This window comes from Bos mutus, chromosome 14 (assembly GCF_027580195.1).
Source record: "Bos mutus isolate GX-2022 chromosome 14, NWIPB_WYAK_1.1, whole genome shotgun sequence".
Taxonomy (NCBI): Eukaryota; Metazoa; Chordata; class Mammalia; order Artiodactyla; family Bovidae; genus Bos; species Bos mutus.
The window spans coordinates 50,497,628-50,523,836 of record NC_091630.1 but is presented as its reverse complement, the minus strand read 5'-3'; the positions used below and the strand labels follow the sequence as shown (position 1 = coordinate 50,523,836).

At 40.7% G+C, this 26,209-nt stretch overlaps 1 protein-coding gene and 1 long non-coding RNA gene across 4 annotated transcripts in view; one reads left to right on the top strand and one right to left on the bottom strand.

Annotated features, from left to right (window-relative positions):
- CPA6 (carboxypeptidase A6) overlaps positions 1-26,209 on the bottom strand; it is a 295,184-nt gene that overhangs the window by 72,177 nt on the left and 196,798 nt on the right. The window contains exons 3-6 of the mRNA XM_070382835.1: positions 20,484-20,608; positions 12,173-12,287; positions 9,727-9,828; positions 7,102-7,206 (exon numbers count right to left, since the gene is read on the bottom strand). Of these exons, the coding sequence (XP_070238936.1) occupies positions 7,102-7,206; positions 9,727-9,828; positions 12,173-12,287; positions 20,484-20,608 (447 nt within the window). The remainder of the gene's footprint in view (positions 1-7,101; positions 7,207-9,726; positions 9,829-12,172; positions 12,288-20,483; positions 20,609-26,209) is intronic.
- LOC138990755 (uncharacterized) overlaps positions 1-26,209 on the top strand; it is a 147,826-nt gene that overhangs the window by 94,445 nt on the left and 27,172 nt on the right. For all 3 annotated transcript variants that reach the window (XR_011466855.1, XR_011466856.1, XR_011466857.1), the window contains exon 2: positions 12,967-13,103. This is a non-coding gene — a long non-coding RNA (uncharacterized lncRNA). The remainder of the gene's footprint in view (positions 1-12,966; positions 13,104-26,209) is intronic.

Here is a 26,209-nt window from a genome sequence, read left to right as displayed (position 1 = left end):
CTATTTGGGACTAGTTTTTCATTCAGCATAATTCTCTGGAGATTCATTCATGTTGTGTGTTTCCATAGTTTGTTCCTTTTTTGCTGAGTAGTTTTCCATGGTATGCATGTACTAGTTTGTTTAACCATTTGCCCATTGAAGGATATCTGGATTCTTTCCAGTTTTTGGCTATTACAGATAAAGCTGCTGGAAACATTTGTATACAGTTTTTGAGTGAACACAAGTTTTAATTTCTCTGAGATAAATGCCAAGAGTGCAATTACTGGGTTATATGATAGTAGAAGCTGAAACTCCAATACTTTGGCCACCTGATGTGAAGAGCTGACTCATTTGAAAAGACCCTGATGCTGGGAAAGATTGAGGGCAGGAGGAGAAGGGGATGATAGAGGATGAGATGGTTGGATGGCATCACCGACTCAATGGACATGAGATTGGGTGAACTGCGGGAGTTAGTGATGGACAGGGAGGCCTGACGTGCTGCGGTTAATGGGGTCACAAAGAGTCGGACAGAACTGAGCGACTGAACTGAACCGAACTGATGATAGTTGCAAGTCTAGTTTTAAATGAAAGTGTTAACTGTTTTCAAGAGTAACTCCACCATTTTACATTCTCACTAGCAGTGTGTGAGTGATCCAGTTTTCCCCCATCTTCCCCAGCACTGGTTGGTGAGTCAGTCCCTCCCTGTACCTCCAGGGGTATGTGTGTATGTAATTTTAGCCATTCTGATGGGTGTCTAGTGATAGCTCATTGTGGTTTTAATTTGAATTGTCCTAATGGCATCTTTTTTCCTGGGCTTTCTTTATTTTGGCCATCTGTATACTCTTTGGTGAAATGTCTCTTCATGTCTCTTGCCCATTTTCTAATTGGATTACTTGCTTTCTTATTGTCAAGTTTTGAGTTTATATTCTCCAAATAGGGATCATTTATCAGATATGTGGCAAAGTTTGTAGCTTGTCTTTTTTTTCCTCTTAACAGGGTCTTTCACACAGTAAAATTTTAAATTTTGATTATGCTTGATAATGTTTATCAACTTTTCCTTATATGGAGCTTGCAATTGGTGTCAAGCCTAAGAACTTTTTGCCTAGTTTTAGATCCTGAAGATTTTTTTCCTATTTTTTTAAAAAAAAGTTTTTATAAATTTACATTTTCCATTTAAGTCTATGATCCACTTTGAGTTAATTTTTGTGTAAGAAATGAGACTTAGGTTGGAATTCATTTATTTGCCTATGGAAGTCCACTTGCTCCAGCACAATTTGTTGAAAAGCAAGTCTTTCCTTCACTGAATTGCTTTTACATCTTTGTTGAAAATCACTTGGGCACATTTTGTAGATCTGTATCTGAGTCTCCTGTTCCATTTTTCTGTGTGTCCCTTCACCAGCACTATATACTTTTGATTATTGTAGCTACATACCTTGAAGTTGAGTAAAATGATTCTTTTACAAAATAGTTTTAACTCTTCTGGTTCCTTTGCCTTTTCATATAAATTTTAGAATAATTTCACCTATATCTACAAAAAGTCTTGCTGGAATTTTTATAGGAATTATGTTAAACATTGGAGAAGGCAATGGCACCCCACTCCAGTACTCTTGCCTGGAGAGTCCCATGGACAGAGGAGCCTGGTGGGCTGCAGTCCATGGGGTCGCTAAGAGTTGGACACGACTGAGCGACTTCACTTTCACTTTTAACTTTCATGCATTGGAGAGGGAAATGGCAACCCACTCCAGTGTTCTTGCCTGGAGAATCCCAGGGACGGGGGAGCCTGGTGGGCTGCCATCTTGGGTCACACAGAGTTGGACATGACTGAAGCGACTTAGCAGCAGCAGCAGCATGTTAAACATTGATATCAATTGGAGAGAACTGATATTTTTCTATGTTGAGACTTCCAGTCCATGAATATGGCATATCTCTATATATTTAGATTTTTTTTTGATCAGTGTTTTATAGTTTTCAGCACATAATTCCTATACTTGTTTTGTGAGATTTATGCCTAAGTTTATTTCATTTGTTGAGTAAGTATAAATTATGTATTTTTAATTTCAGCATCCACATGTTCACTGCTAGTATATAGAAATACAGTTGATTTTTGTATGTTTATCTTGTGTCCTGTGATCTTGTTACTTCCATTTTCCTATAGATTCCTTGGGATTTTCTATGTAGACAATCATGTCATTAATGAATAGAAAAATTTTATTCATTCCTTTCAGATCTGTATGTCTTTTATTTCTTCCTCTTCTACTGACTAGAACTTTCAGCACTATGTTAATTAGGAGTGGTGAGAGTGGACATCCTTACCTTGTTCTTGATCCTAGGAGGAAGCATTTGCTTATCTACCACTAAGTGTAATGTTTGCAATATGATTTTCATAGATAGTTTTTATAAAGTTGAGGAAGTTCCACTCTATATCTGCTTTTCTGGGAGTTTTTATTATGAATGTCTATTAAATTTTGTCAAGGTATTTTTCTATATCAATTGATAAGATTAAATAGACTCTCTTCTTTAGCTAGTTAGTATGGTAGATTACATTGATTGAATTTCAAATATTAAGCCAGGTTTGGGTCTCTGAAATAAACCTCACTTGCTTGTGATGCAGAATTATTTTTATAGATAGATAAATTCTATTTGGAAATATTTTGTTAAGGATTTCTGAATCTATTTTCTAGTTTTTTTTTTTTTCCCTACTGTCTGTCTGATTTTGGTACTAGGGTAATACTAACTTTATAAAATGAATTGAAAATGTTTGCTCCTATTTTGTGAAAGTGAGTGTGTAGAATTGGTCTTATTCTTCTTTAAACATTTGGTAGAATTCTTTAGTGCAGCCATCTGGGTAGGGAGATTTATTCCTTTCTTTTTGAATTTTAAAATTATGAATTCACTGTCTTTAATAGTAGAGATATTCAACTTGCCTGTTGCATAATGGATGAGTTGTGAAAGTTTGTGTTTTTCCATTTACTGGTATATTTTTGCCTAAGTTGTCAAATTTATATGTGTAGAGTTATCCATAGTATTCTTTTATTATCCTTTTGATATCTGCAGGGTCTGTAATCATATATTTCATTCCTAAGTTGGTAATTTGTATGTTCTGTCTTTTTCTGTCTCTCTTGCTAGAACTTTGTTGATTTCACTGATCTTTTCAAGAACTAGCTCCTTGTTTCACTGATTCCTCTAACGATTTTCTGTTTTCAGTTTCATTGATTTTTACTCTTGTCCTTATTACCTCCTCCTCCTTGCTTTGCCTTTATTTTCTCTTTTTCTAGGTTCTTGAGTTGAGAGCTTATTGTTTTGAGAATTTCCCTCTTTTTTAATGTATACATTTAAGTGCTATAAATTTCCCTCATAGCATTGTTTTAGATGTATACCACAAATTTTAATATGCTGTATGTATTTTCATGTTCATTCAGTGCAATTTACTTTTTAAATTTCCCTTGAGATTTTATCCTTAACTTATAGGTAATTCAGAGGCATCTTAATTTCTCAGTGTTTGGAGGTTATCTTTCTGTTATCAATATCTAGTTTGATTTCCTTGTGGTCAGAAAACACAATCTGTATGATTTCACTTCCTTTAAATTTGTTGAGATTTGTTTCTTGGTGTGTGATATGGAATATTTTGGTATATGTTCTGTGTGTGTGTTCAGTTGTGTTCAATTATTTGAGACCCTATGGACATACCCACCAGGTTCATCTATCCATGGGATTTCCCAGATAAGAATAGCAGAGTGTGTTACCATTTCCTTCTTCAGGGAATCTTCCCAACCAAGGGATTGAACCTGTATCTCTTGCATCTCCTGCATTGGCAGGCTGGTTCTTTACCAGCTGAGCTGGGGTAAAGCCCCAGTATGTTCTGCAGGCACTCGAAAAGAATGCATATTCTGCTGTTATTGGTTGGGTGATCCATAAATGTGATTTAGATCCTGTTGGTTGGTGGTGTTAAGTTCTTTCACATCCTTGCTGATTTTCTTTCTAATGATGCTCTGGTCATTTTAAAATATCAACTTGCTGATACTACTCCTATTAAAAATGAATTTATTTTATTAACTGCTTATTATATGCCAAGCACTCTTGTCTTTTATAAACATTATATAATTGAATCCTCCCAATAACTGAGTGTGTCACATATTATGATTATGATTATGACTTGCCCACCAAGATCACACAGCTAGTAAATGGCAGAGCTGGCATTCCAACCCAGGGCTGTCTGACTACTACATGTGTTTATGTAACCTCTGTGCCATCTGCTGTTCTAGCAGGAACTTAAAAGGCTTGATAAGTTTTCTTCCAGTTCATGTTGAAGTAAGGATGCAAACATTACAGTGATGGCTACGGAGAAAGTCCCACCAGGTACAGCCGGCAGCCTCTAAGGTGCCAGATGGCCCCCAGTGATTCTCACTTCTTGGCACTTGTGCTCTTGTCTAATGCCCTCCCCTTGAATGCAGTCTGGACCTAGTGATGTATTCCATTGGACAGAATATGAAAAAGTGATAGGATATCACTTCTGAAATTAGGTTAAAAGAGACGTAGCTTCCATCTTGGGCTGCTCGCTCTTTCTCCGCCTCATCTTTTCTGAGGGTAGCCATGTGCTGGGTTGTGAGCTGTCCTGTGGTGATGCCCACGTGATGGGGAACTAATATCTCTGGCTCACAGCCAGTGAAGATGGAAGCTGCCAACAGTCACGTGACTGAGCTCTCAGATACAGATTCCCCACACAAGCCTGAGATGGCCCAATCTCCAGCTGACATCTTGACTTACCCGAGGCACTTGGCTAAGCTGCACCTGGATTGTGACCCACAGAAACTAGAAAGTAATCAATGTTTGCTGTTTTAAGCTGCTGAATTTGGGGAAAAGCACCAAAAAAGAGAGAGCAAAAGTTCAGTCACTCAGTCATGTCCGACTCTTTGCAACCCCATGGAGTGTAGCATGCCAGTCTTCCCTGCCCATTACCAACTCTCAAAGCTTACTCAAACTCATGTCCATCGAGTTGTTGATGCCATCCAACCATTTCATCCTTTGTCGTCCCCTTCGCCTCCTGCCTTCAATCTTTCACAGCATCAGGGTCTTTTCAAAAGAGTCAGTTCTTTGCATCAGGTAGCCCTAGTACTGGAGCTTCAGCTTCAGAATCAGTCCTTCCAATGAATATTCAGGACTGATTTCCTTTAGAATGGACTGGTTTGATTTCCTTGAAGTCCAAGGGACTCTCAAGAGTCTTCTCCAACACCACAGTTCAAAAGCATCAACTCTTTGGGACTCAATTTAGCTTGGGTTCTAGGGCTGCCATGTATGGCTATACATATTGCATACTGCAAAGTCCAGGTAGTACCATTCATATCCTTAGGAGATGAATTCCAAGTCATCTCCCAGAAATTTCTCATTATCATAACCACTGAATTCTCATTATCCCCATTTATTCACAGATAACTGAAGTATTATTGAGTTCCAGATGGTGTTCTAGGTGCTAGGGATTTGGCAATGAACAAGATAGGCTCTGTCCTCGGCACTGGGATAGGAAGAGACACAATTACCACATGGACATTAAGTTTAGGTGCTATAAAAAGGCTGCACATGTGAGGGTGAGATTAAATGTTTGGAAGATATATTTTATGTTCTATAATAACACACAGGACCATGCGTGCATGTGTGCTAAATCGCTCCAGTTGTGTCTGACTCTGTGCTACTCTATGGGCTACAGCCCACCAGGCTCCTCTGTCCATGGGATTCTCCAGGCAAGAATACTGGAATGGGTTGCCGTGCCCTTCTCCAGGGGATCTTCCTGACCCAGGGATCGAATCCGTGTCTCTTATGTCTCTTGCATTGGCAGCTGGGTTCTTTACCACTAGCACCACCTGGGAAGGACCATAGTCTATAAACAATAGATGTTCTGTTCTTAACCATTTATTCCCTTTTCATTTTTGAAACTTGAGACAGTAGAAAATGTTATATGTATATAATGGATATTTATACAAGATGCTAGGGTTAACAGTTTGTTAGCTTTTGCATTTGTCCTACTGGATAAAATGGTGTTTTAAGAGAACATGAATTGCTGAATACACTGAGTGGGAATACTTTGAAAATTTTATTATTACATTATAAAATGGATACTTGTGTGGGCTTGGTAGTAGTGGAGAAGCAGATTTTACAAATTTAGTACAGCATTGACATTTGTGAGGCATATTTTCTAAGACTAGGGGAGTCTTCAAAATCACAAACCGCACTAGGTCACTTTCCCATAAAACATAGTGAAATATAACTGAAATATTTCACTATCTTGTATCATTAATGGTTTTCCATAAATAATTTTTAGGGTTATTTTCTGGCTTAGAACCTCCTTTCCTTAGACTTTTTCACTTTTATTACCTGTACTAGTAGTTTGTTTTCTTTTAGGAGTCTTTAAAAAAACAAAACACTAAGAAGTTGAACTGAAAAAGAAAGCCATGAAAGTCATTACATTCTTGACAATAGAAAGATATCAGAACGTATTAAGATGTTAGCCCCTGAGGCTGACCCACTCTTAGGATAAGAACACATTCAATATACTAGCCTCATAAGGCTTATGGCTTAAATGAAGCCTCCAGAAAATGAGAAACCACTGTGAGTCACCAACCATTAGTCACTGAAAAGCACTGAAACAGCGAATGTTACATCCGCAAATGCTAAAGGTCTTTGGTGTCTAAATCACAGATCCATAGCAGGAGGGCATCTCTTTATTGCTATAGCATATGTGAGATCATTTTGAAGGAGAACAAAAGTCACGTAGAATTTTCCATGCTGAATGTCACATGATAAAATGTTTTGGAACACCATACGTTGAATTTTTAGCGTTTTGTCATACATCAGCTCCTATGGTTGGTTCCTAATTTGTCATAAATTCATAAACACTCTGAATCTCAAGTTCTTTCTCTTTAATGAGGGTTGGTAATTCCAGTCTCCAAGGGCAGAGGTGAAGCTAATCTGAGCCAGGGTTTTGAGAGGCCTTCATAAACATAAAAGCAACCCACAAAATTATGGTGTTATTTTCAGGTATCACTCGCTTCACATTCCCAGTTTTGTTCCTTGAGCAGAATAAAAACACTGGCTAGCTCAAATGGATACTGCATAAAGGGTTTAACTTACTTCTTTTACAAACCACTGACAGAAGGCAGGGCCAATCCATTCTCTTGCATGAATGCCACAGTCCATCCAGACAGCTCTTTTGTAAGCTCGTGATCTTCTGCCCAGCTGAAAACAAGAGTATTCATAGTTACCAAAGCAAGCTTTTATTTTTGGATTCACTGACCTGCATAATTTAATATGGTTTCAGCATAATACTTCACTAGAGTTGGGTTCATTAGGTAACCCATAAAAAAGACAAAGAGAGTTCCTATCGATTTCAGAAGTCAAGGCTTGTTTATGCAGAAACTGTAAATTTATTGCCTTAATTACAAATCAAAGGAGTGGAAAATACATAAGGCAAAGGCAGTTGGTTAAATAGGTGTGCTTCTCCATTTTAGGGCTTCCCAGGTGGTGCCAGTGGTAAAGAACTTGCTTGCCAATGCAAGAGATGTGAGAGATGCGGGTTCGATCCCTGGGTCGGGAAGATCCCCTGGAGGAGGGAATGGCAATCCATTCCAGTACTCTTGCTTGGAGAATCCCAAGGACAGTGGAGCCCGGAGGTCCCCAGTCCATAGGGTTGCAAAGAGTTGGACATGACTGAAGCGACTTAGCATGCACACATTCCATTTTAATATAGTATGTGGCGGTTAAGTAAGAAGCTGAATTTTTCCCTTCCTTTTCCTTGTCCTTGCCCTCTTTTTCTCAACCCCCCCTCCCCAGGCAAGGTAACAGAAATATTCCCAAGCAATATCTATTAAAGAAATAGCTATGTCTTATAGGAAGACAAAGTCGAATTTTATTACAGTACATAAAGGAAACACAAAACAATTTGATTTGTAGAATCAAGCAATAAACTTTTCTTTATAATCTTGTTATATAAATTTCATCTATAACATGGTTTCTTACCCACTAATTAGTAGGTGGCTTTTGACATTGATGGGAGATCTAGTTTTCATTCATTCATTAATTCACTCAACTTATATTAACACTTCAAGAAATCCTTTTAAACATCAGATACGGTGCTTGGCCTTGGAGATTCTGAGATGAGAAGATGAGGAATTTATATGGTAGTGGAGAAGGCAGAAATACCAGCAATTCATCACTATAATGTGAATATGCAGGAGTTACTTTGGGGACATTGGGTGCTATGTGTCATTTGCCTGTGGAACAAACGAGGGCTTCTCAGGAGAGAAAGACTTTGAGTAGGAGAGTAAGACTTGAAACTTGCTTGGCAGACAAGTGAAAGAAGACATCTATCTCAAGCTTGGAAGAGAAGCTGAGCACACCATATTTGAACCACTGCTTCTAAGATCTGAGGAAAGAAGGGAGATGAAGCTGACACAGAGGCAAGAGACAGATGACATTCCTGGATATGACATACAGATAAGGCTTCATCCTGTATTCTATGGGAGGGATGTGGGTGTGTGTGTATAGTTAGGTTAGAGGATGAGAGGATGGGGACTCATGAGGAAGTTCAGTCCTGAAGCCATGATTGTAATAGTCCAGGGAGAATAGATCCAGAAACAAGCCTAGGTCAACAGCAGTGAGGACAAGAGGAGAGGTTGTGATAAATCCAGAAGATAGAAGGAAAAAAAAATAGTCAGTTCTTCATGTTCGATTTGAAGTGGTTAGAATAAGGAAGAGGAATTCGGGGTGGTTCATGTTTCCTGATCTGGAGCACAGTGGTGTCATCGTGAGTCTGAGGTGCTTTGGTGAGTGTCGAGATGAGGATGCCCAGCTCTAGAGAGCAGAGTCCACTGAACAGATAAGTCTGGAATGATAGCTGAAACCATGCGGTGGATGTGCTTCCGAGACAGCAGGTAGACACAGAGCACAGCTGGGGAGAGAACCCTGGGGTCACCAGCACGTATAGAAAGGACAAGGGAAGAGGATGCTCTGAGACGGGAAGAGAGCCAAGGAGAAGTCATGCAGAAGTTCTAGAGTCATCGTCGGGGCAAAGGTCAGGGAGTCCAGGGTCTGAATGGTTGGTGAGGAAGTAGAGACAGTGATGTAGGAAAATCTTTTAAGATGTTTGGCTGAGAAGGAATGGAGAGCTATAGGTGAGTAGCTGGAAGAGAATGCAGGCTCAAGGGCTGGGAGTGACGCACACCTTCTGACACATTTATATAGTTTTGCTTCTGTTCATTGTAAGCAGCACCAGCCCACAAATAATTTTGAAGGTCATTATTTTTGAAGTTCATCAGTCACTCTGAATAAGTTAGAAATAGTATTCTTTGGAATACTTAAATGGCAAAAATTAAATATGGCTCAAAAACTTAAGGGAAAAAATATTTTTTCTTAAATTAGTGGAAAAAAAGTGAAAGTGTTAGTCACTCAGTCATGCCTGACACCTTATAACCCCATGGACTGACAGCCCACCAGGCTCCTCTGTCTGTGGTATTATCCAGCCTGGATACTGGAATGAGTTGCCATTCCCTTCTCCAGGGTATCTTCTGCACCCAGGGATCAAACCCGGGTCTCTTGTTTGTAGGCAGATTCTTTACTATCTAAGCCACCAGTCTTAAATTACCAGATGATGTTAAATACGAGACACTATGAAATATCATTTTGCTTCTTTTCCTTATAAGTCAAAGCTGAAAAAGATGAATAGTAAATATTCAGTTGCTAATTTCTTATTTTTTTTACCTTTAAAACATAAAGAGATCTTCCCTCATACGATTTTCCAATAGAGAACATGTGAATGAGACCTGAGTGTGTTTTATTCAAATGATGCATCCAATTTTGAATCTAAAAGCAAATAAATTAAAAACCATATTAGACTCACACAATTATGGAGCTTTTAATAAACAAAAGGTAACAGAAAGACAATAGGTCTTGGAACTCAAAAAGCATGTATGGAGTATAAAATTTAATGAAAAGCCAATTTTGTAGTCTTAATTTTCTTCAGGATACTAAAAATTACACTTTATTTTCTGCTCTCGTATATAGCTGCTTTGTCTTCATATTGTTCCCTTTTTAAAGCATACCTTTCTACTACTATTTGTCATTAACATCTTAATGGCAAAATTTTACAGAAAGTTAATCAATGTATTCTGGATTCTGTTTAAAAATAAAAATTTATTTCTTTCATCTCCAAGTGTTTAAGAGGAAAAGAAAGAAGTAAGCTTCAGAAAAACCATCCCAACTATTGGAAAGTGTTTAAGTCCTATACATTGTAATTTACCACTGAACAGAAGATGCTAAGAAAAAGGCATTATCTTTTGCATTTAAGATTTAGTCTATCCAGCCACACATCAGAGGGTATACCATGAATAATTTCCCCAGTAATAGCAATATACTGACACTGATCCATTCACACACATTTATCTGTCAGCAGGAAAAGGTATATTTGAGGTAGATAAATAAGGTATTTAGAAAGATGGGTAACATTTCTGACTTAAAAGCCCAATAGGAGAGGAAGGAAGTCACAAAAAAAGTGTCCCACTGTTTCAAGATGTGTACTGCTGCTGCTAAGTCACTTCAGTCGTGTCCGACTCTGTGTGATCCCACAGACGGCAGCTACCAGGCTCCCCCGTCCCTGGGATTCTCCAGGCAAGAACACTGGAGTGGGTTGCCATTTCCTTCTCCAATGCATGAAAGTGAAAAGTGAAAAGGAAGTCGCTCAGTCGTGCCCGACTCTTAGTGACCCCATGGACTGCAGCCTACCAGGCTCCTCCATCCATGGGATTTTCCAGGCAAAGTACTGTAAGAGTCTAAAAAAAAATTTGGAAAGTACTCATATTTTCCTTTTTTTTCTATCGCTGTTTAGTCTAATGAGCACATGAACACACATATATTTACGTATATGTATGTATGACTGAGTAACTCAACACACACAGGTATATGTACTTATCTATATTTATATATTTTAAAATTTTGACCTTTTTCTAGTGCATGTTAATAGCACTTTAATGTATCAAGTTATCTAAATCCTTTCCATTGCTGCTAACTCCAAGCTTCTAAAATGTATGTTAAAAACATAAAATATGTGCACGTAATTTTAAAAGTCATTATCAAGAGAACCAAACATTCTCTTAAGAATATAACAGGATCTCATTACTTCTATGACTGGCATTCCTTTGCTCAATTCAGAATTCAGGGGAAGAATGAAAAAATGTATGTACTCATTCATTTATTCATTCTGTCAACGACCCTCTATTTGGAAGTCTCTGCTTGACACTGGAGATACAGTGGTGAACAAGAAAGCAATGGCCAGCCCCCAGGGCCCTTGCAGCTTATTAGGAGAGGAAGGCATTAATCAAGTACTTAATCATAATTAAAAATTATGTTAGGTCTCACATCCATGTACTATGGGTGCAGGTAATATGCTGGGGCTGGGACAGGGAGTTCTGGCCCATCTGGGAGAGTAGAACCAGCTGTCTTCTTGCACAAACTGAGATTTGAAGGATAACTAGTTGTTGCCCAGATGTACAGCAGCAGCAATAGGATGGGTCCCTGTGTTTTCCAGATAAAATAAGTAACAACAAGCTAACAGGCTCTGAGGAGCCACACATGCCGTTTGGCTTTAGGGGGACTCAAATTTGCAGAGGGTATGGGGCCAACATCAAAATTTACTCCACTGCTCAGCCAAACCATTGCCCTCAAACTCTGGCTAGCTCTACATTCCATGGATTTCCAGTTAGGGTGTTTATTACTGTTATTACAGTTGGCCCTCCATATCCTTGGATGCTGAACTGGTGGATACTGAGGGCTGACTGTACCATGCCTTTGTACACGAGGGACTTGAGTATCCACGATTCTGGAATCCACAGGGGGTCCTGCACCCAATGTCCTTTGGATGCCAAGGGCTGACTATATAGCAGCATTACCACATTCTTCCATTGCACTTCTCCTGGCCATTGTAGGGGTGGGTTGGGTAAAGCACGTGAAATTAAAATTTTTTGCTACTTCTCGTATATACTTCTCATATAAAATGCTTAATGGAAGAGAACTGAGGTGCCTGGACATTGTAAGAGCTTAAGTATTCTTCACATAACTTCTGCCTGTGTCCCTATGCTTCTCCCCAGTCCTGAGACCTGAATGATAAAGAGGCACTTGAAAAAAAGCCACAAAAAGTCCTTTGATTACATACTTCTTCTAAGGAGTGATAAACTTCATAATTATATCCAGAGAGGGATCTTCGACTTCTCCAGGCTGGCAAACTGCTTCCCTTTTCCAGTACTTTCTGAAGATCTTCTATGAGGATCCTGGATTTGAAATGATAGACATGATTACAGTTAAATGGAGAAAATATAAAAATGAGTCAAAAGAAAACCAGGACTGACATTTCTAAAAATACCAAATGTGGGGAAGATGTTCTTTTTCAGAAAATAACAATTCTTAAATAAATGGTATAATGAATATTAAATGTAAAATTACAGAACAGATGTTCCCAAGTAATAATGATACTAATAATAACCACCATTGATGGAGTAGCTACAAGAATGGAATGATGGGAACACTTATATTTACTGGGCATCTACCAGGTGGGAGGCACTGTGCTGTGTATTTTATTGGGTTGGTCAAAAGGTTTGTTCGTGTTTTTCCGTAACATCGTACAGAAAAACCTGAATGAACCTTTTGGCCATCCCAATACATACATCAACTGAGTTAATAAAACCTACCTCATATGGTTATTTCCACTTTGCAAATGGGGACACCAAACCTCAAAAGGGTTAAGAACTTGCCAATTGTCATTCTGCTAGTGATGCAAAGCCAGAATTTGAACTTGGAATGTGAACTCAAAACAGACTCAAGTCTAGTGCAACATTTTGAAAAATGAAGCTAGACAAGCTCCTCCACTCCCTTGCCGCAGCCTCCTTTTCAGCTGTTTCTATGTTTCTGTGCCATTTGTCACTGAAAGACTTTCCTTATGTCATTACCTAGCACACTTGACCCAGAGCTCAGAAAAGGGAAAGAAGAAGCTGCCAGCTTCAAGAGGAAACAGAAGAAACAACCAGAGTCAGAAAAAGCTACTTTTACTGCCTGACAGTATCAAGGATGCCAAGAGAAGACAAGTTCAGGTAAGCAAAGCGAATGCACTTGGGAACTGAAGGCTGTGGCGAGGGTCGGGGATTCCAGGGTCCCTGAAATGTGTGGAATAGCTCCAGCTGCAGTCATTGATATCCTTGATGAGATGTCCGAGCTAGATATGGCTCGTTCCCCCAGTGCTCACTCACCTCCACCAACTAGAGCACCATGAAGTAACAAGGTGCTCATTTATTTACTTAAAGATGTTAAAGAGCCTCTCACTGATTTTCCTGGGCTGGACAGGTAGCTAAAAGAAAAAAGAAAACCAAAAACTTTGCTTTCTTATTTTATATTCCAAAGAACTTGTTGCTTGGTGGTTTCAGGGCTATTAAAGCAATATATAATGGCATCTTTAAATGACTTTCAAAGCTGACCCATGAAAGCCACTTTATTCAAGAAATTCAAGACAATTTTTTGGTCTACAAAAGAAGTAGATTTACTTAGGGTCATGCTGGGTGTAGGACATTCCTTTTGATTTACTCATTCGTTATTTACTGAGGACGCACTGTGGACAAAGCATTTAATCGGGAATTTATCATCAGCTTACTGTCCTTTTGGTTTCAATGTTTGACTTCAGAAACATCAAAAATTAAGGTAAGGTGGCATGGCACAGAATTGGTAAACTTGTTTGGTAGCTGCTTGCTGGGGCTCAAAATATGAGTGGAGTTTAAATTGTCAGTCTGAACATGATCTGTATTAGTTCTTTCTTTCTTCCCTCAAGGAAACAAATTATAGATGAAAGTAGCTTTGCATGGGTAAAGAATTTTACAGTATTGCCAGTGTGGCCGTAAAGAACCAAATGAACGTCTTTGTCAATGTCCAGTCTTCTTGTGTTGTGAGCGAATCTGGGGTGGTCAAGAAAAATGCAAGTTTGATTAGAGCTGAGATGGTTATAAACTATCAACAAATTCCAGTTACTGCAGGCAATCTTTAGCTATGATTCCCTTACCAGTACCATCTATCCATTTCTCCTGGATACTTCTATCTCTTTCAGGAAACTAAGTGGGGGACGTTGGGGGTGGATAGTAAATAGATTTGTCAAACCCAGCAAACTACAGAAGAATCTCTGTGAAGTTTCAATTTAAAAACATAAGACACACAAACACACACAAGTTTTCAAAGGTATAAAGACCTTTACAGAATGTTTACAAAACGAAGCTCTAGTGTCCTGTTTTTGTATTATTTCCAAAGTGCGCAGACTTTTTAAACATAAACAAGCACAGATAATTTGTCTCCCCTTAAGGCAAGAGTGGGCTTCCCAGGTGGCTCAGTGGTAAAGAACCTACCTACCCATGCAGGATATGCAAGAGAGGCCAGTTCAATCCCTGGGTCTGGAAGGTCCCCTGGAGAAGGAAATGGCAACCCACTCCAGTATTCTTGCCTGGAGAATCCCATGGACAGAGGACCCTGATGGGCTACAGTTCATGGGATTGCAAAGATCAGACACGACTGAAGCGACTGAGCAGGCACAAGGTCATTCTTCATATTCATCCCCAGAAAATTTCTGAAGTTCTGATGCTGGTCCATCTGTTTGTTTGGCATTGTACCCCTTCAAAAGCTAATATTTTCCCAGGAGTTTCAGTATGAAAAATCATGCTTCTGAATGAATTCTTTATCATTATCAGTTGATAAATGACTTAACATATTGCTAATAATATAATGAAATCCCCATTCAGAGAATAATCAGAATAGTTCTAATTGATAATTGCTCCTATACAAGATTTACTGTAATATTTTCTAACTAGTGTTGTAACCAAAGTAAGAAAATTATGAAGTTTTTCAGTTTGAGGTTGTGGAATCAATCTAGTTGAGTATTAACTTCTTTGATGAATCAACACTTAAGCGCTTAGTCTTGTTTTAAAATTTCCAGGTGCCCTCAATTGAGCTGGTCTTTGGAGCTCTGCTATCTATCCATTCATTTAGGCCAGTGATTCTCAAGATAGGCTGCTTTAAAAATCACCCACGAGCTTTTAAAAAATATGCCACACTGAGCCCTACTTACACAAGAATCTCTGTGTAAAGGTATCAGGCCTTTATGAAAAGCTCACAAGGTGATTTTAATACATAGTTGAGCTCAAATTTAGGCTAACAATCTGGAAACCAGTAATTTAGGCTAATTAATCTGGAAACTGCTCTCAGTCTTCTCAGTTTCCACATTAAATAAAAATGGAAGAAAGCATTAGAATATGACTGGTCCGTGCATCCTCTTTGCTCCTGAGTGTCCGTGCTGGGTGTGGTCAACAGCATCTATTGTAGCTATGGTTCTGGGTACGAATTTGTGAACCCTGCCAAGAGAGGAAGTTACGAATAGGGCAGAGGCCATCTCTTGCTGGTGTGACCATGTTGAGGTGGCAGAAACATGACTGTTTAGAGGTTGTCAGGTGTCTGGACTCAGAACTCTGGGGTCCAGTCACCAGCTTCTTGACTTGAGAGGCAATTATGGTCACAAGAGTGGGAGCAGTTGTAGCCTGGGAACAGCTTCCTGACCGCCGCGCTGTCACACCAGGTCTGGCCCCATTTTTCTTGTCAAAGTGGCCAATGGAAACCAGCAGATTGACGAGAGGCCCATGAAATGGGGTCCAAATGGCTTTTTTTTTTAAAAAAAAAAAAAACAGCTGTAGTTTCTTAGTTTCCTTATGGCTGATTACTCTTTCTACTCTAATCACGTGTGTGCTCAGCTGTGTCTGATTCTTTGCTACCCCATGGACTGTAGCCCTCCAGGGTCCTCTGTCCATGGAATTCTCCAGGCAAGAATACTGGAGTGGATTGCCATTTCCTTCTCCAGGGGATCTTCCTGACCTAGGGATCGAACCCACGTCTCTTGCATCCGTGCATTGGCAGGCAGATTCTTTACCACTGTGCCACCTGGGAAGCCCCAGTGTATAGCATATACTTCCTTAAAAAGTCAATGAACATGCCAAAGTGTACTGTTTCAAGCTTTTTTAATATGATTATATTTTCATTGAGTTGTTTTCCTTTTGAAATAGTCAAAAAATTTTTTTCTAGATCTATTAAGAACTATATATAAGTGATATTATCACTTAGTACAAAATCACCTTCCCAAAGCTTCTAGGGTGGACAAGGGAGTGTGTGTCAAACTTTGAAATTCCATTACCATTTTTTTTAAAGGTATTCAATTTAAAAAATTATTGAAATTTTTTTGTGGCAAAAGGAATCATTTCCTAGGTCATGTTGTTAAGAGGGGTTGATCACCCAGGGGCCAGACACATAAGGCCACATAATCTCTGCTATAAAGATGAGTATATCTATACATTATGTATAGTTGTACAGAGTAAATTATAATCTTTGGAAAATATCCCAGGCTACAATAATATAACTCAATTAGAATGATCTATACCTACCAGCCCTGGGGAATTTAATTGACCTATGTATTATTATCTTCATGCCAACAAAATGAATAATTCTAAATGATTGCTCTCCAGGAGGAGACCACTGGTTTAAAACTCTCATTTTTTAAAACTCTATTCTCTGTGGTATAAAGGGTATATTTTATTCTATAGCAGTTCCACATGACCTATGTTGAATGGAAATAGAGACTTGTTAAAATAACTGGTATATTCTTTTCTTCCAAATAATAATTAATGAGGCATTTGAGTTTTTTATTGAGGACCTATAGAAATAAGCTCTTCCCTGCTAGGCATTCAGAGAATCAAAGCCTGCCTTCAGAGCTACAGCAGTGATTAAAATGTGTTCAATGTGAACAATGGTTTTATGCATAGCTGTGACTCTGCCCTGTTATGGAGGCACAGATAAAATACCTTTCTGCAAAAAGCCCATCAGTACTTTCATAAAGCTGTGCCTATCGCTCTGAGAGCCAAATATCTCTGGGGCCAGGGAAGGATGTTACTGTCCCATTGAACCCTCTGTGCCAGGCTTTCACAGAGACTAGAGCTCTCTCCCTTGACTGAGAGAGCCTTGAACCCTTCCTGGGCCTCACCGGGGATCTCTGTGCCAGTTCTGGCAGTAAAAACACTAGCTTAAAAGTTGGAGTAGTTGAGAGGCTGCGTGTGCTCAGTCATGTCTGGCTCTCTGCGACCTCATGGACTGTAGCTGGCTGGGCTCCTCTGTCCATGGGATCTTCCAGGCAAGAATACTGGAGTGGGTTGCCATTTCCTTCTCCAGGTGATCTTCCTGACCCAGAGATCGAACCTGCATCTTTTGTGTCTCCTGCACTGGCAGGCGGGTTCTTTACCACTGGCAGCACCTGGTTAGTCATTTACAATTGTGGCCAAAATCATAGGGTTCCAAACCAAGAGCAAGTCACTCCTTCCCATCTCACTCATTCACTAGCCTGCATTTCTCCCCCCAGATTTTGCACTTTCTCTCCATCTCTTCCTCCCATCCTTTGCTTTTGTGCCCTCTGGAATTCTCTTTGATTGTAAATAAAATTCCTACATTCTCCAATCTCTTTAGAGAACTCCCTCTTCTCATATTCTTGCACCAGCAGAAACTGGACTCTTTCAAGGACACAGACTCTTCGGTGACTTTCTCTTCTACTTTGTCAGCATCCTTCTGGGTACCATTGGTACTGCTCCATTAACCTTCTAACTTCCAGGAAAAGTTCATCCTCCCTTCAGCATTGTGTCATTCCTGGTTGCTTACCTCTAACTCCTGGCTCCTCCCTGCTACTTCCTGTCTCAGGCATACATTCTCTTTCCCCACCTCTAATCTTGCCATCAGCCAAGGAAATTCAAGATTGCTGAGATGGCTTTATGGTGATTAACCTCACTCTGTCTTGACTGCATCAGCCTCAATGCTCTCCATTCCACTTCAGCCATCTCCTTCATTGCTCCCCCTATAATCCTGTCACCAGTCACAAGTATTCTACTCCAGAACTCTTAATGTCCAGCAGCCTACACTTTATCAAAATGCATTTTGTTCTAACTTGTTGCCCTCAGTCACACTAAACCTGTTTTCACTGTAAATATCTTAATGCCCTGATTCTTCCATTCTGTCCCATCATTAAAAAAATTTTTTTAATTGGAATATAGTTACTTTACAAAGTTGTTGGTTTCTGCTGTACAGCAAAGTGAATCAGTTAAACATATATCCACTTTTCAGATTCTTTTCCCATTTAGGTCATTACAGAGTATTGAGTAGAGTGCCCTGTGCTCTACAGTTAGATATTAAACAACAACAAAGGACCTAAGTCATGTCCAATACTTCTTTGACCCCATGGACTGTAGCCCTCCAGGCTCCTCTGTCCATGAGACTTCCCAGGCAAGAATACTGGAGTGGGTTGCCATTTCCTTTTCCATGGGATCTTCCTGACCCAGTGATTGAACCTGCATCCCCTGCATTGGTAGGCAGATTCTTTACCACTGAGTCATCAGGGAAGCCCCACAGTAGGTCCTAGTTTATTTAGTTAATTAGTCAGCTAGTTTATTTATAGTACTGTGTATGTGTCATTTGCTATGGAGAACAATATGGAGGATCCTTAAAAAACTAATAGAGTTACCGTATGTCCAGCAATCCCATACCTGGACATATATCTGAAGAAACCATAATTCAAAAAATAACATGCACCCCAGTGTTCCATCATTCCTCCTAGATCCTCCTCTAATCTAGACTATCCAGATTAGACCCCTCAGATGAATACTTGAGCTAGCATCTCACTAGAAACCTTAACTTCCTTATCACCTTGAGCTTTTTGTGGTTCTAACCAACAAAACGTCAACTCTGTATCAGTGCTACAATCTTTCTTCTCGGCAACAACCACTTTTATTGGTTCCTACCCCCATTTCTTTATTCTAAGTGATAAGTTTTGCTTCTCAGTTCATCCAGAAAACTGGGCTATTAGTTATGATCTCTTGCCCTGTTTCCCTGGTGACTCAAATGGAAAGAATCCACCTGCAATGCACAAGGCCTGGGTTCGATCCTCGAGTGAGGAAGATCCTCTGAAGAAGGAAATGACTACCCCTGCAGTATTCTCGCCTGGAGAATTCTGTGGACGGAGGAGCCAGGCGAGCTAGTCCACAGGGTCACAAGAGTCAGACACGACTGAGCCACTAGCGCCACTACTACGACGACTACTATCTCTTTAACCTGTTGACTCTCTTCCCCACAATCTTAACTAGACCCACACTTACCTCTTTGGTCTTATAGGATAAAGTACTTTTCCTACCGTTTAAAACTACTCCCTCACCTGTGCATTCTGTCTTTCATCATCAATTGCCTCCTTCCCTGCTGGTCACAGCACTTTCAGCCCCCTACCCACACTCCAAATCTCAGGCAGTCACTGAATTAACATCTTCCTCACCTCTGCCCTCTCCCTATTGTAACTTCTAAGAGTCACAGAATAGTCTGCTCTGCTGCTGTGTTCTCACCTCCTGTTCACTTCTCTGTCTTCTGCTCCTGACACTCTAATCCTACCATTAGGGTTACCAGTGAAACTTCCATTGCCAAATTTGAAGGTAACTGATCAGTCCTTTTCTTGCAGATCACTGTGGCACTGGGCACCACTGACATCCCTTATCTCAGAAGATTTTGTTTCTTATTTGATGATTGGGACTATCTTCCAGCTGTTTCACACTCACTGCTTAACTAATACTGTAAAAAAAACTCAAAGTATTCAAATCTATCCACTTGGTCACCAAAGACAGAAGACTTGGAATCACCCAAGAGTTCTTCCTCTTCCATCTACATCCCAATAAATGTAGAGTCCAGGTGGTTTTGCTTCTGAAATATTTTTTGGAATTCTCTTTTGATCCCACCACTCTGGTCCTGACTCACAGTCCTCATACTCTCACTTGGATTGCTGCTGTGGTCTCCTCCTACCCCACCACCCAGTTACACGTGGCTCCCTTGCTCACATCCTACGATTGTGCAGCGTCACCCATAAGATGAGGTCTGAGTTCCTAACTCTGAACAGCAGCTTCCCACAACCTGGCCCCTCGCCCTACCTCTCAGGCACCTTTTCTTCCTACTCCCTGACCTGCACTCACTGTGTTGCTTCTCGCCTTTGCTTGCATTTTCCCCTCTGCCTTCAAGGTCCCAAGTCTCACCCTTTGTCCAACCGATGCAGCTCCTGCAGAGTCTGGCTTTTGTCTGCCCACATCCACCTTCTAGGCGTGGATAAACTACTCTCCTCTTCCCACACAGTAAAACCCTCCCATGTGTACACTGATTACTTAGGTGAATGATAGAGAAGTGTGATTGCTCCCCCTCCACCGTTACACTAAGAAAGAAGCTCATGGCTGGTAAATAGAACTGTTCCACATCCATGTTGCCTTCCCCAACATGAAAAACAGAACCTGAAACCCTATTGTTGGCACTTAACACATAACCTAAATACAGTTGCCATTCAGTTCAATTGGGTATAAATGAATTAAGCAATGAAAAAGCACGCTTACTTGTACTGGATGTTGGCTTCCTGCAGGAAGGTTAACAGGGCTCGGGAGCCATTGTGGGGAACGTGGACATCGGTAACTGTTCCCTGTGATATCTGGGAGACACCTCCGGGCTGCCACAGGTCCACCTGTAGTGCAGGAACCAACCTATAATTCACAGTCAATGTCGGTGGGGAAAGATCCACGTCACAGTGTCAAACACATCATCTTGTTGGCTTACAGCAATACCAAAGCCATTTTAGAATTAGACTCAAGGCTTTCATCATCAGGGTCGAATTCTCAGTTGATTCTGAATTTAGTGTCCAAATGATATCACATCCATATAGAATCTGATCATAATTTACAAGTAATAAATACCAATCTATTAGTCATAAGATAAAAATGAGATAAACTAGTTTTAAGTATGACTTTGATATTGTTTAAAATTATTTACTGCACTAATATTTGTATAATAGCAAGAAAGAGGAATACATAGATGACCCTTCATCTTACTATAAAGCAGACTGTGGTCCCTTGACAACATTCGGTATCTTTAAATGGAGTGCTCTCCTAATGCTGCCTCCTCCCATGATGCAAGTTTGTTCACCGATTCATACTCAGCTTTCACATGCCAATAGAAACATCCCTTTCTCAGGTATGGTGGGTACTTGTCAGCCAGGGCAGGGCTCCTTGTCACAGTTCTTAGAGAATCTCGTGTGTCTTTCATCATGTGTGTCTCTTCCCAGAATGTAAGCTCCATGAGGGCAACAGATTTGTCTGCTTAGTTACCAACCCATTCCAAGTGCCTGGCATGATGCCTTGTGCATCTTAGCAACTCAGTCATCATTTGCTGCATAAGTGCAGACCCTGCAGGGTAACTGACCACGTGTTCATCACTCATTCAGTGTTTTGCCGGAAAGCAAAAGATCACTGTTTGGCTTACAGTAGAGTCTGTGGTACCCTGTCTAGTGCTCCATGCCTAGTGGGAGCTGCTCATTCATTGAAAGACTGAATTGGACTCAGCTGGGATGGAGGAGAGCCTCATTGCTATACAAGCCAAGAGCTGCACTTTCAGTAAGGCACAGTTTGTCTTTACAGGTCATGTCCATGTCTTCTGTTTGGGACTCCCTCTTCCTGCATTTCTGGTCTTGATCTGTTGCAGGATCATGCAACCCTCAGTTGTGTCTTTGTGACCCCATGGACTGTAGCCCACCAGGCTCCTCCATCCATGAAATTCTCCAGGCAAGAATACTAGAGCAGGTTGCTATTTCCTTCTCTAGGGGATCTTCCCAACCCAGGGACTGAACCCAGGTCTCCTGCATTGCAGGCAGATTTTTTACCCTCTGAGCTACCAGGGAAGCCCCCTGAAACAGAGGCATTTATTTTGGGGACAAAAAGAGTTTACCTGTTTTCTTTCAGGCAGCTGCCTCCTCCACTAACTTGCAAGGGCAAGTCTAATGCAGCTAACGTGCTAGTCCAACAAGCATAGGACGACAGAAGTGTGGGGCTGGGAGGGATGCTGAGAGGTCATTTGATCCATCTGCCAGCCCTTGGGCAAGGATATGTCCAGGCCTGGACCAGACTGTCCCCAATTGATGCATCTAAACCACATCTTTTATGTTTCCCAAAGATGAGAGTCGACACTATCCTGATTTAACTCATATCCACATTTAACCAGATTTTCAGACATTTTCTTAATCCCTACACTGAAGCACACTTTTTTTTTTCCTTGTTCTGTTCTTCAGTGGGGAATGACTGGTTTCTTGCTTTTGTGAGACAAAGTACCTTTCTGTCTTCCACTTTTCTTTATATGTTAAGACTTTCTAATCCTTTAATCATCTTTGCCTCTAAACCCATTACAGAGAGAGATCTTGCTATTAAGGTGTATCACCTAATACCTGTGGAGATGAGGAAATAGTGCTGTATTTAGAGGGTGGAGAGCCACAGGAACCTGAAATATCTGAATAACCACTCTGGTGATGAGTCTGTGAGTGCTGTTTTCTGGGGCATATGCTAAAATAAGAATCCTCACTCCACAGAAGAGCGTAGCTTCTCCATAGGAAAATTCCATGGAAGAAACGTCCCCTACTGCCTGACCTGGAGAAGCCTTCCTAGGAAACGTCACCAGAAAGCAGTTGGTCTAAAACAAACCAACAAAAAAGAATCTGCAAAAATCAGGAAGTGTATTTTGTTTTGGTATTAGTAAACTAAAATGAATTACCAGACTTTTCTCCAGTAATGTTTTAGGGAAAAGGTACTTGGGTAAGTAACATGGATATTTCAGTCTTGGGTGGCAGGCTGATGCCTACACTAAGATGCGGGAGACTCCTATGTCTAAGTTATAGTAATACCCCTGTAATACTCACATGAGCTTTGTAAAGTGCCACCCACCTTATAGGTAGTTCTAATCTTTTCTATAAGACCTTGGGAAACGAGTTGATTGTACATTTCATGAACAAGAAGACTCAGGTTCAGAGAGGCAGAGTCCTTTCCCAAGGATGCAGGGCTACTGAATGGTATTATAGAATGTGTTTAACTCCATTACCATCATTTACTGACTGGGTAAGTATCTCCAGGATTTCCTGCAAATATCCCAGAACTAGAAACAACTTCCAGTTTCCTGCCTTAGTGTTCAAGAGGATCTGCTTGGTGGCTTTCACATCCTGGTCTTTACCATTAAGGGCTTTTTGCCCTATGAATTCTATATGCAGGTATTTCAAAGTTCAAATCAGCCCACTGTGGGCAGGTTACCATCAGTCATTTCCTTAGGGCCTGATCCCATCTGGATGAAGTGATGAACCGGCTCTGAGCAGAAAAGCTGGGTGACCCTGGATACTGACCACAACCTAGAATCAGCAGCCTGGTCAGGATGGCCTAAGGCTGTTTGCAGACCAGCTGCCTCAGGTCTTTACTGCCATGGCCAACTGATATTCCAGGAAAGGATGCTCCTCTGCAGAGTCTCTCACCTTGGAACTGGGTGGGTATTCCCACACATTCCTTTCCTTCTATGACCACCAGTCGTAGCCAGATCTGTTTAAGAGGTGGAGGAACTTTAAAGTAAAAGTTCACAGCATGGACTTGGGAATCCAACGACTCTAGGCTGGAATGCTAGTGCTGGCAGCACGGGCTGTGTGACTTTGGATGAGGTTTTAACATTTCTGGGGGCTCCCCTCATAGTTCAGTTGGTAAAGAATCCGCTTGCAATGCAGGAGATCTGGGTTCAATCCCTGGGTTGGGAAGATCCCCTGGAGAAGGGAAAGACTACCCACTCCAGTATTCTGGCCTGGAGAATTCCATGGACTGAATAGTCCATGGGGTCGCAAAGAGTTGGACACAACTGAGTGGCTTTCACTTTCACATAACATTTCTGAATCTTAGTTTCCTCATCCAGTCTGTGAAGGTAAATCTAAAACCTACTCACAGGTTTTTTTTTTGTAACATTAACTGGAACAATAGAAGTAAAATACATAGCAGAGAGCCTGTCATAGTGACAGCTTGAAAACCCTTAACTACTTGTTGTTATTGTTACTTGAAAAGTACCTGGGTGGCCAACATGGTGGAGTAAGAGACCCTGCTTCACACAAGGGCACAGCAAAATTACAACAATTTATAGGGCAGCTATCAATGAAAATGACAGGAAATGCAGGAAAGAGTTTCTATAAGGAAAGGTATAGGAAGGAACCACAGTGAGACAGTAGGATGGATGGAGATGCTGTATAGTCACGACCACACCCCTGGGTAGGTGACCCACAAGCAGGAGGATAATCACAACTGCAGGAGTTCTTCCCAAGGAACAAGGGATCTGAGCCTCACTTTGGGCTCCTGCAAAGGAAACTGAGCCCCCAGAATGTCTGGCTTTGAAGGCCAGTGTAATGGGGACTCTCCCTGGGGACGCAGATACTGGTGGCAGGCCTTTGGAGGACCTCATGGCGCCATGAGGACACGGCTGCTCGCAGACTCTTCCCTCTAGCTTATCAGTGCAGGGTGCTCGCCTGCCCACGATGTAAGCAGTCCAGTGAGCTGAGGCAGGGCCGTAGCCCTGAAAGCAAATGCTTTAAAAAAGGAACAGTTAGAGAATAAAAAAGAGCAGAAACTTATAATCCAATATAATCTTAGAAAAAAGTTTAGAAAATTTCCCAGAATGTAGAGCAAAATAGTAAAAAGATAGAAAATAGAGAAAATACAGGAAAATATATCATATGCCCAACATCTGGTGAATTAAGAGCATAAAGACAGATTAGAGAAGAAAGGAGAACTCAGATCAATATATAAGGATTTTTAGAATACCAGGAATAAAGACAAGATCCTAAAAGTTTTTAGACAGTGTATGCTAATGACCCTGCTCCCAGTGCTAGGAGACCTGGGTTTGACCTTGGGATGGGAAAACCCTCTGGAGAAGGAAGTAGCTACCCACTAAAGTATTTGAAGAAAAGTTCTGACCAACCTAGACAGAATATTAAAAAGCAGAGACATTACTTTGCTAACAAAGGTCCATCTAGTCAAAGTTATGTTTATTCCAGTAGTCATGTATGGATGTGAGAGTTGGACCATAAAGAAAGCTGAGCACTGAAGAATTGATGCTTTTGAACTGTGATGTTGGAGAAGACTCTTGAGAGTCCCTTGGATAGCAAGGAGATCCAACCAGTCCATTCTAAAAGAGATCAGTCCTGAATATTCACTGGAAGGACTGATGCTAAAGCTGAAGCTCCAATACTTTGGCCACCTGATGCAAAGAACTAACTCATTTGAAAAGACCCTAATGCTGGGAAAGATTGAAGGCAGGAGGAGAAGGGGATGACAGAAGATGAGATGGTTGGATGGCATCACCAACTCGATGGACATGAGTTTGAGCAAGCTCTTGGAGTTGGTGATGGATAGGAAAGCCTGGCGTGCTGCAGTCCATAGGTTGCAAAGAGTTGGATATGACTGAGCAACTGAACTGAAAGTATTCTTGCCTAGAGAATTCCATGGACAGAGGAGCCTGGCAGGCTACAGTCCATGGGGTCACAAAGAGTTGGACACAACCGAGCAACTAACATTTTCATGCTAATGACCAACTTGCCATGGGATTTACTTTTCCAGCAATAAAGAGAGCTAGAAAACCTTAACACTCTTATGCTGCAAGATAGCTAGAAAAAGCTGAATAAAATATAGCTACCATTCCTTCTAAAGTAGAGCGAAATGTAAAGCAAAATTCCCAGGAGCCTAAAATAAAGAAGAAAATGCCATTTAGAGCTGTGTGTACGTGAGCTGTGATGGTATCAGAATTGTGGGAATCTGTCACAACCACGTGGGGAATCAGGCTGAGATCTGGGGTCCAAAGTTCAGAGCTGGAACCAAGCTTCTAGTATAAAACTAGACCTTCAAAGGACAATAGCCTCGGTTAAAGAGTAGGAATTAACAACTACACACCAGTAAGATTTGATAAGAAGGTACTTTGTAGTTATAAATGCAAGACTTCTCCAGACAAAGATGTACCCTCAAGTCAGGCCATGCAGAATTCTTTCATCTGAAACTTTGCTGAAGAAGAGTTCATGAGAAAAAATATGTAGAACACATGATCAAGGTATCTACTATAAGTAAAAGCCAACATATCCAACTCATAGCTAGAATGCTCAACTCGAGATCTTCATAGGGTCTGGCCATAAAAGACTGGCTAGAGGAAGTTCCTGAGAAGGAAAGGAAATGAAAGATACTTTGATGGGGTTATCAATTCCATATAGATGAAATATTTCAGACAAACAGGAGAA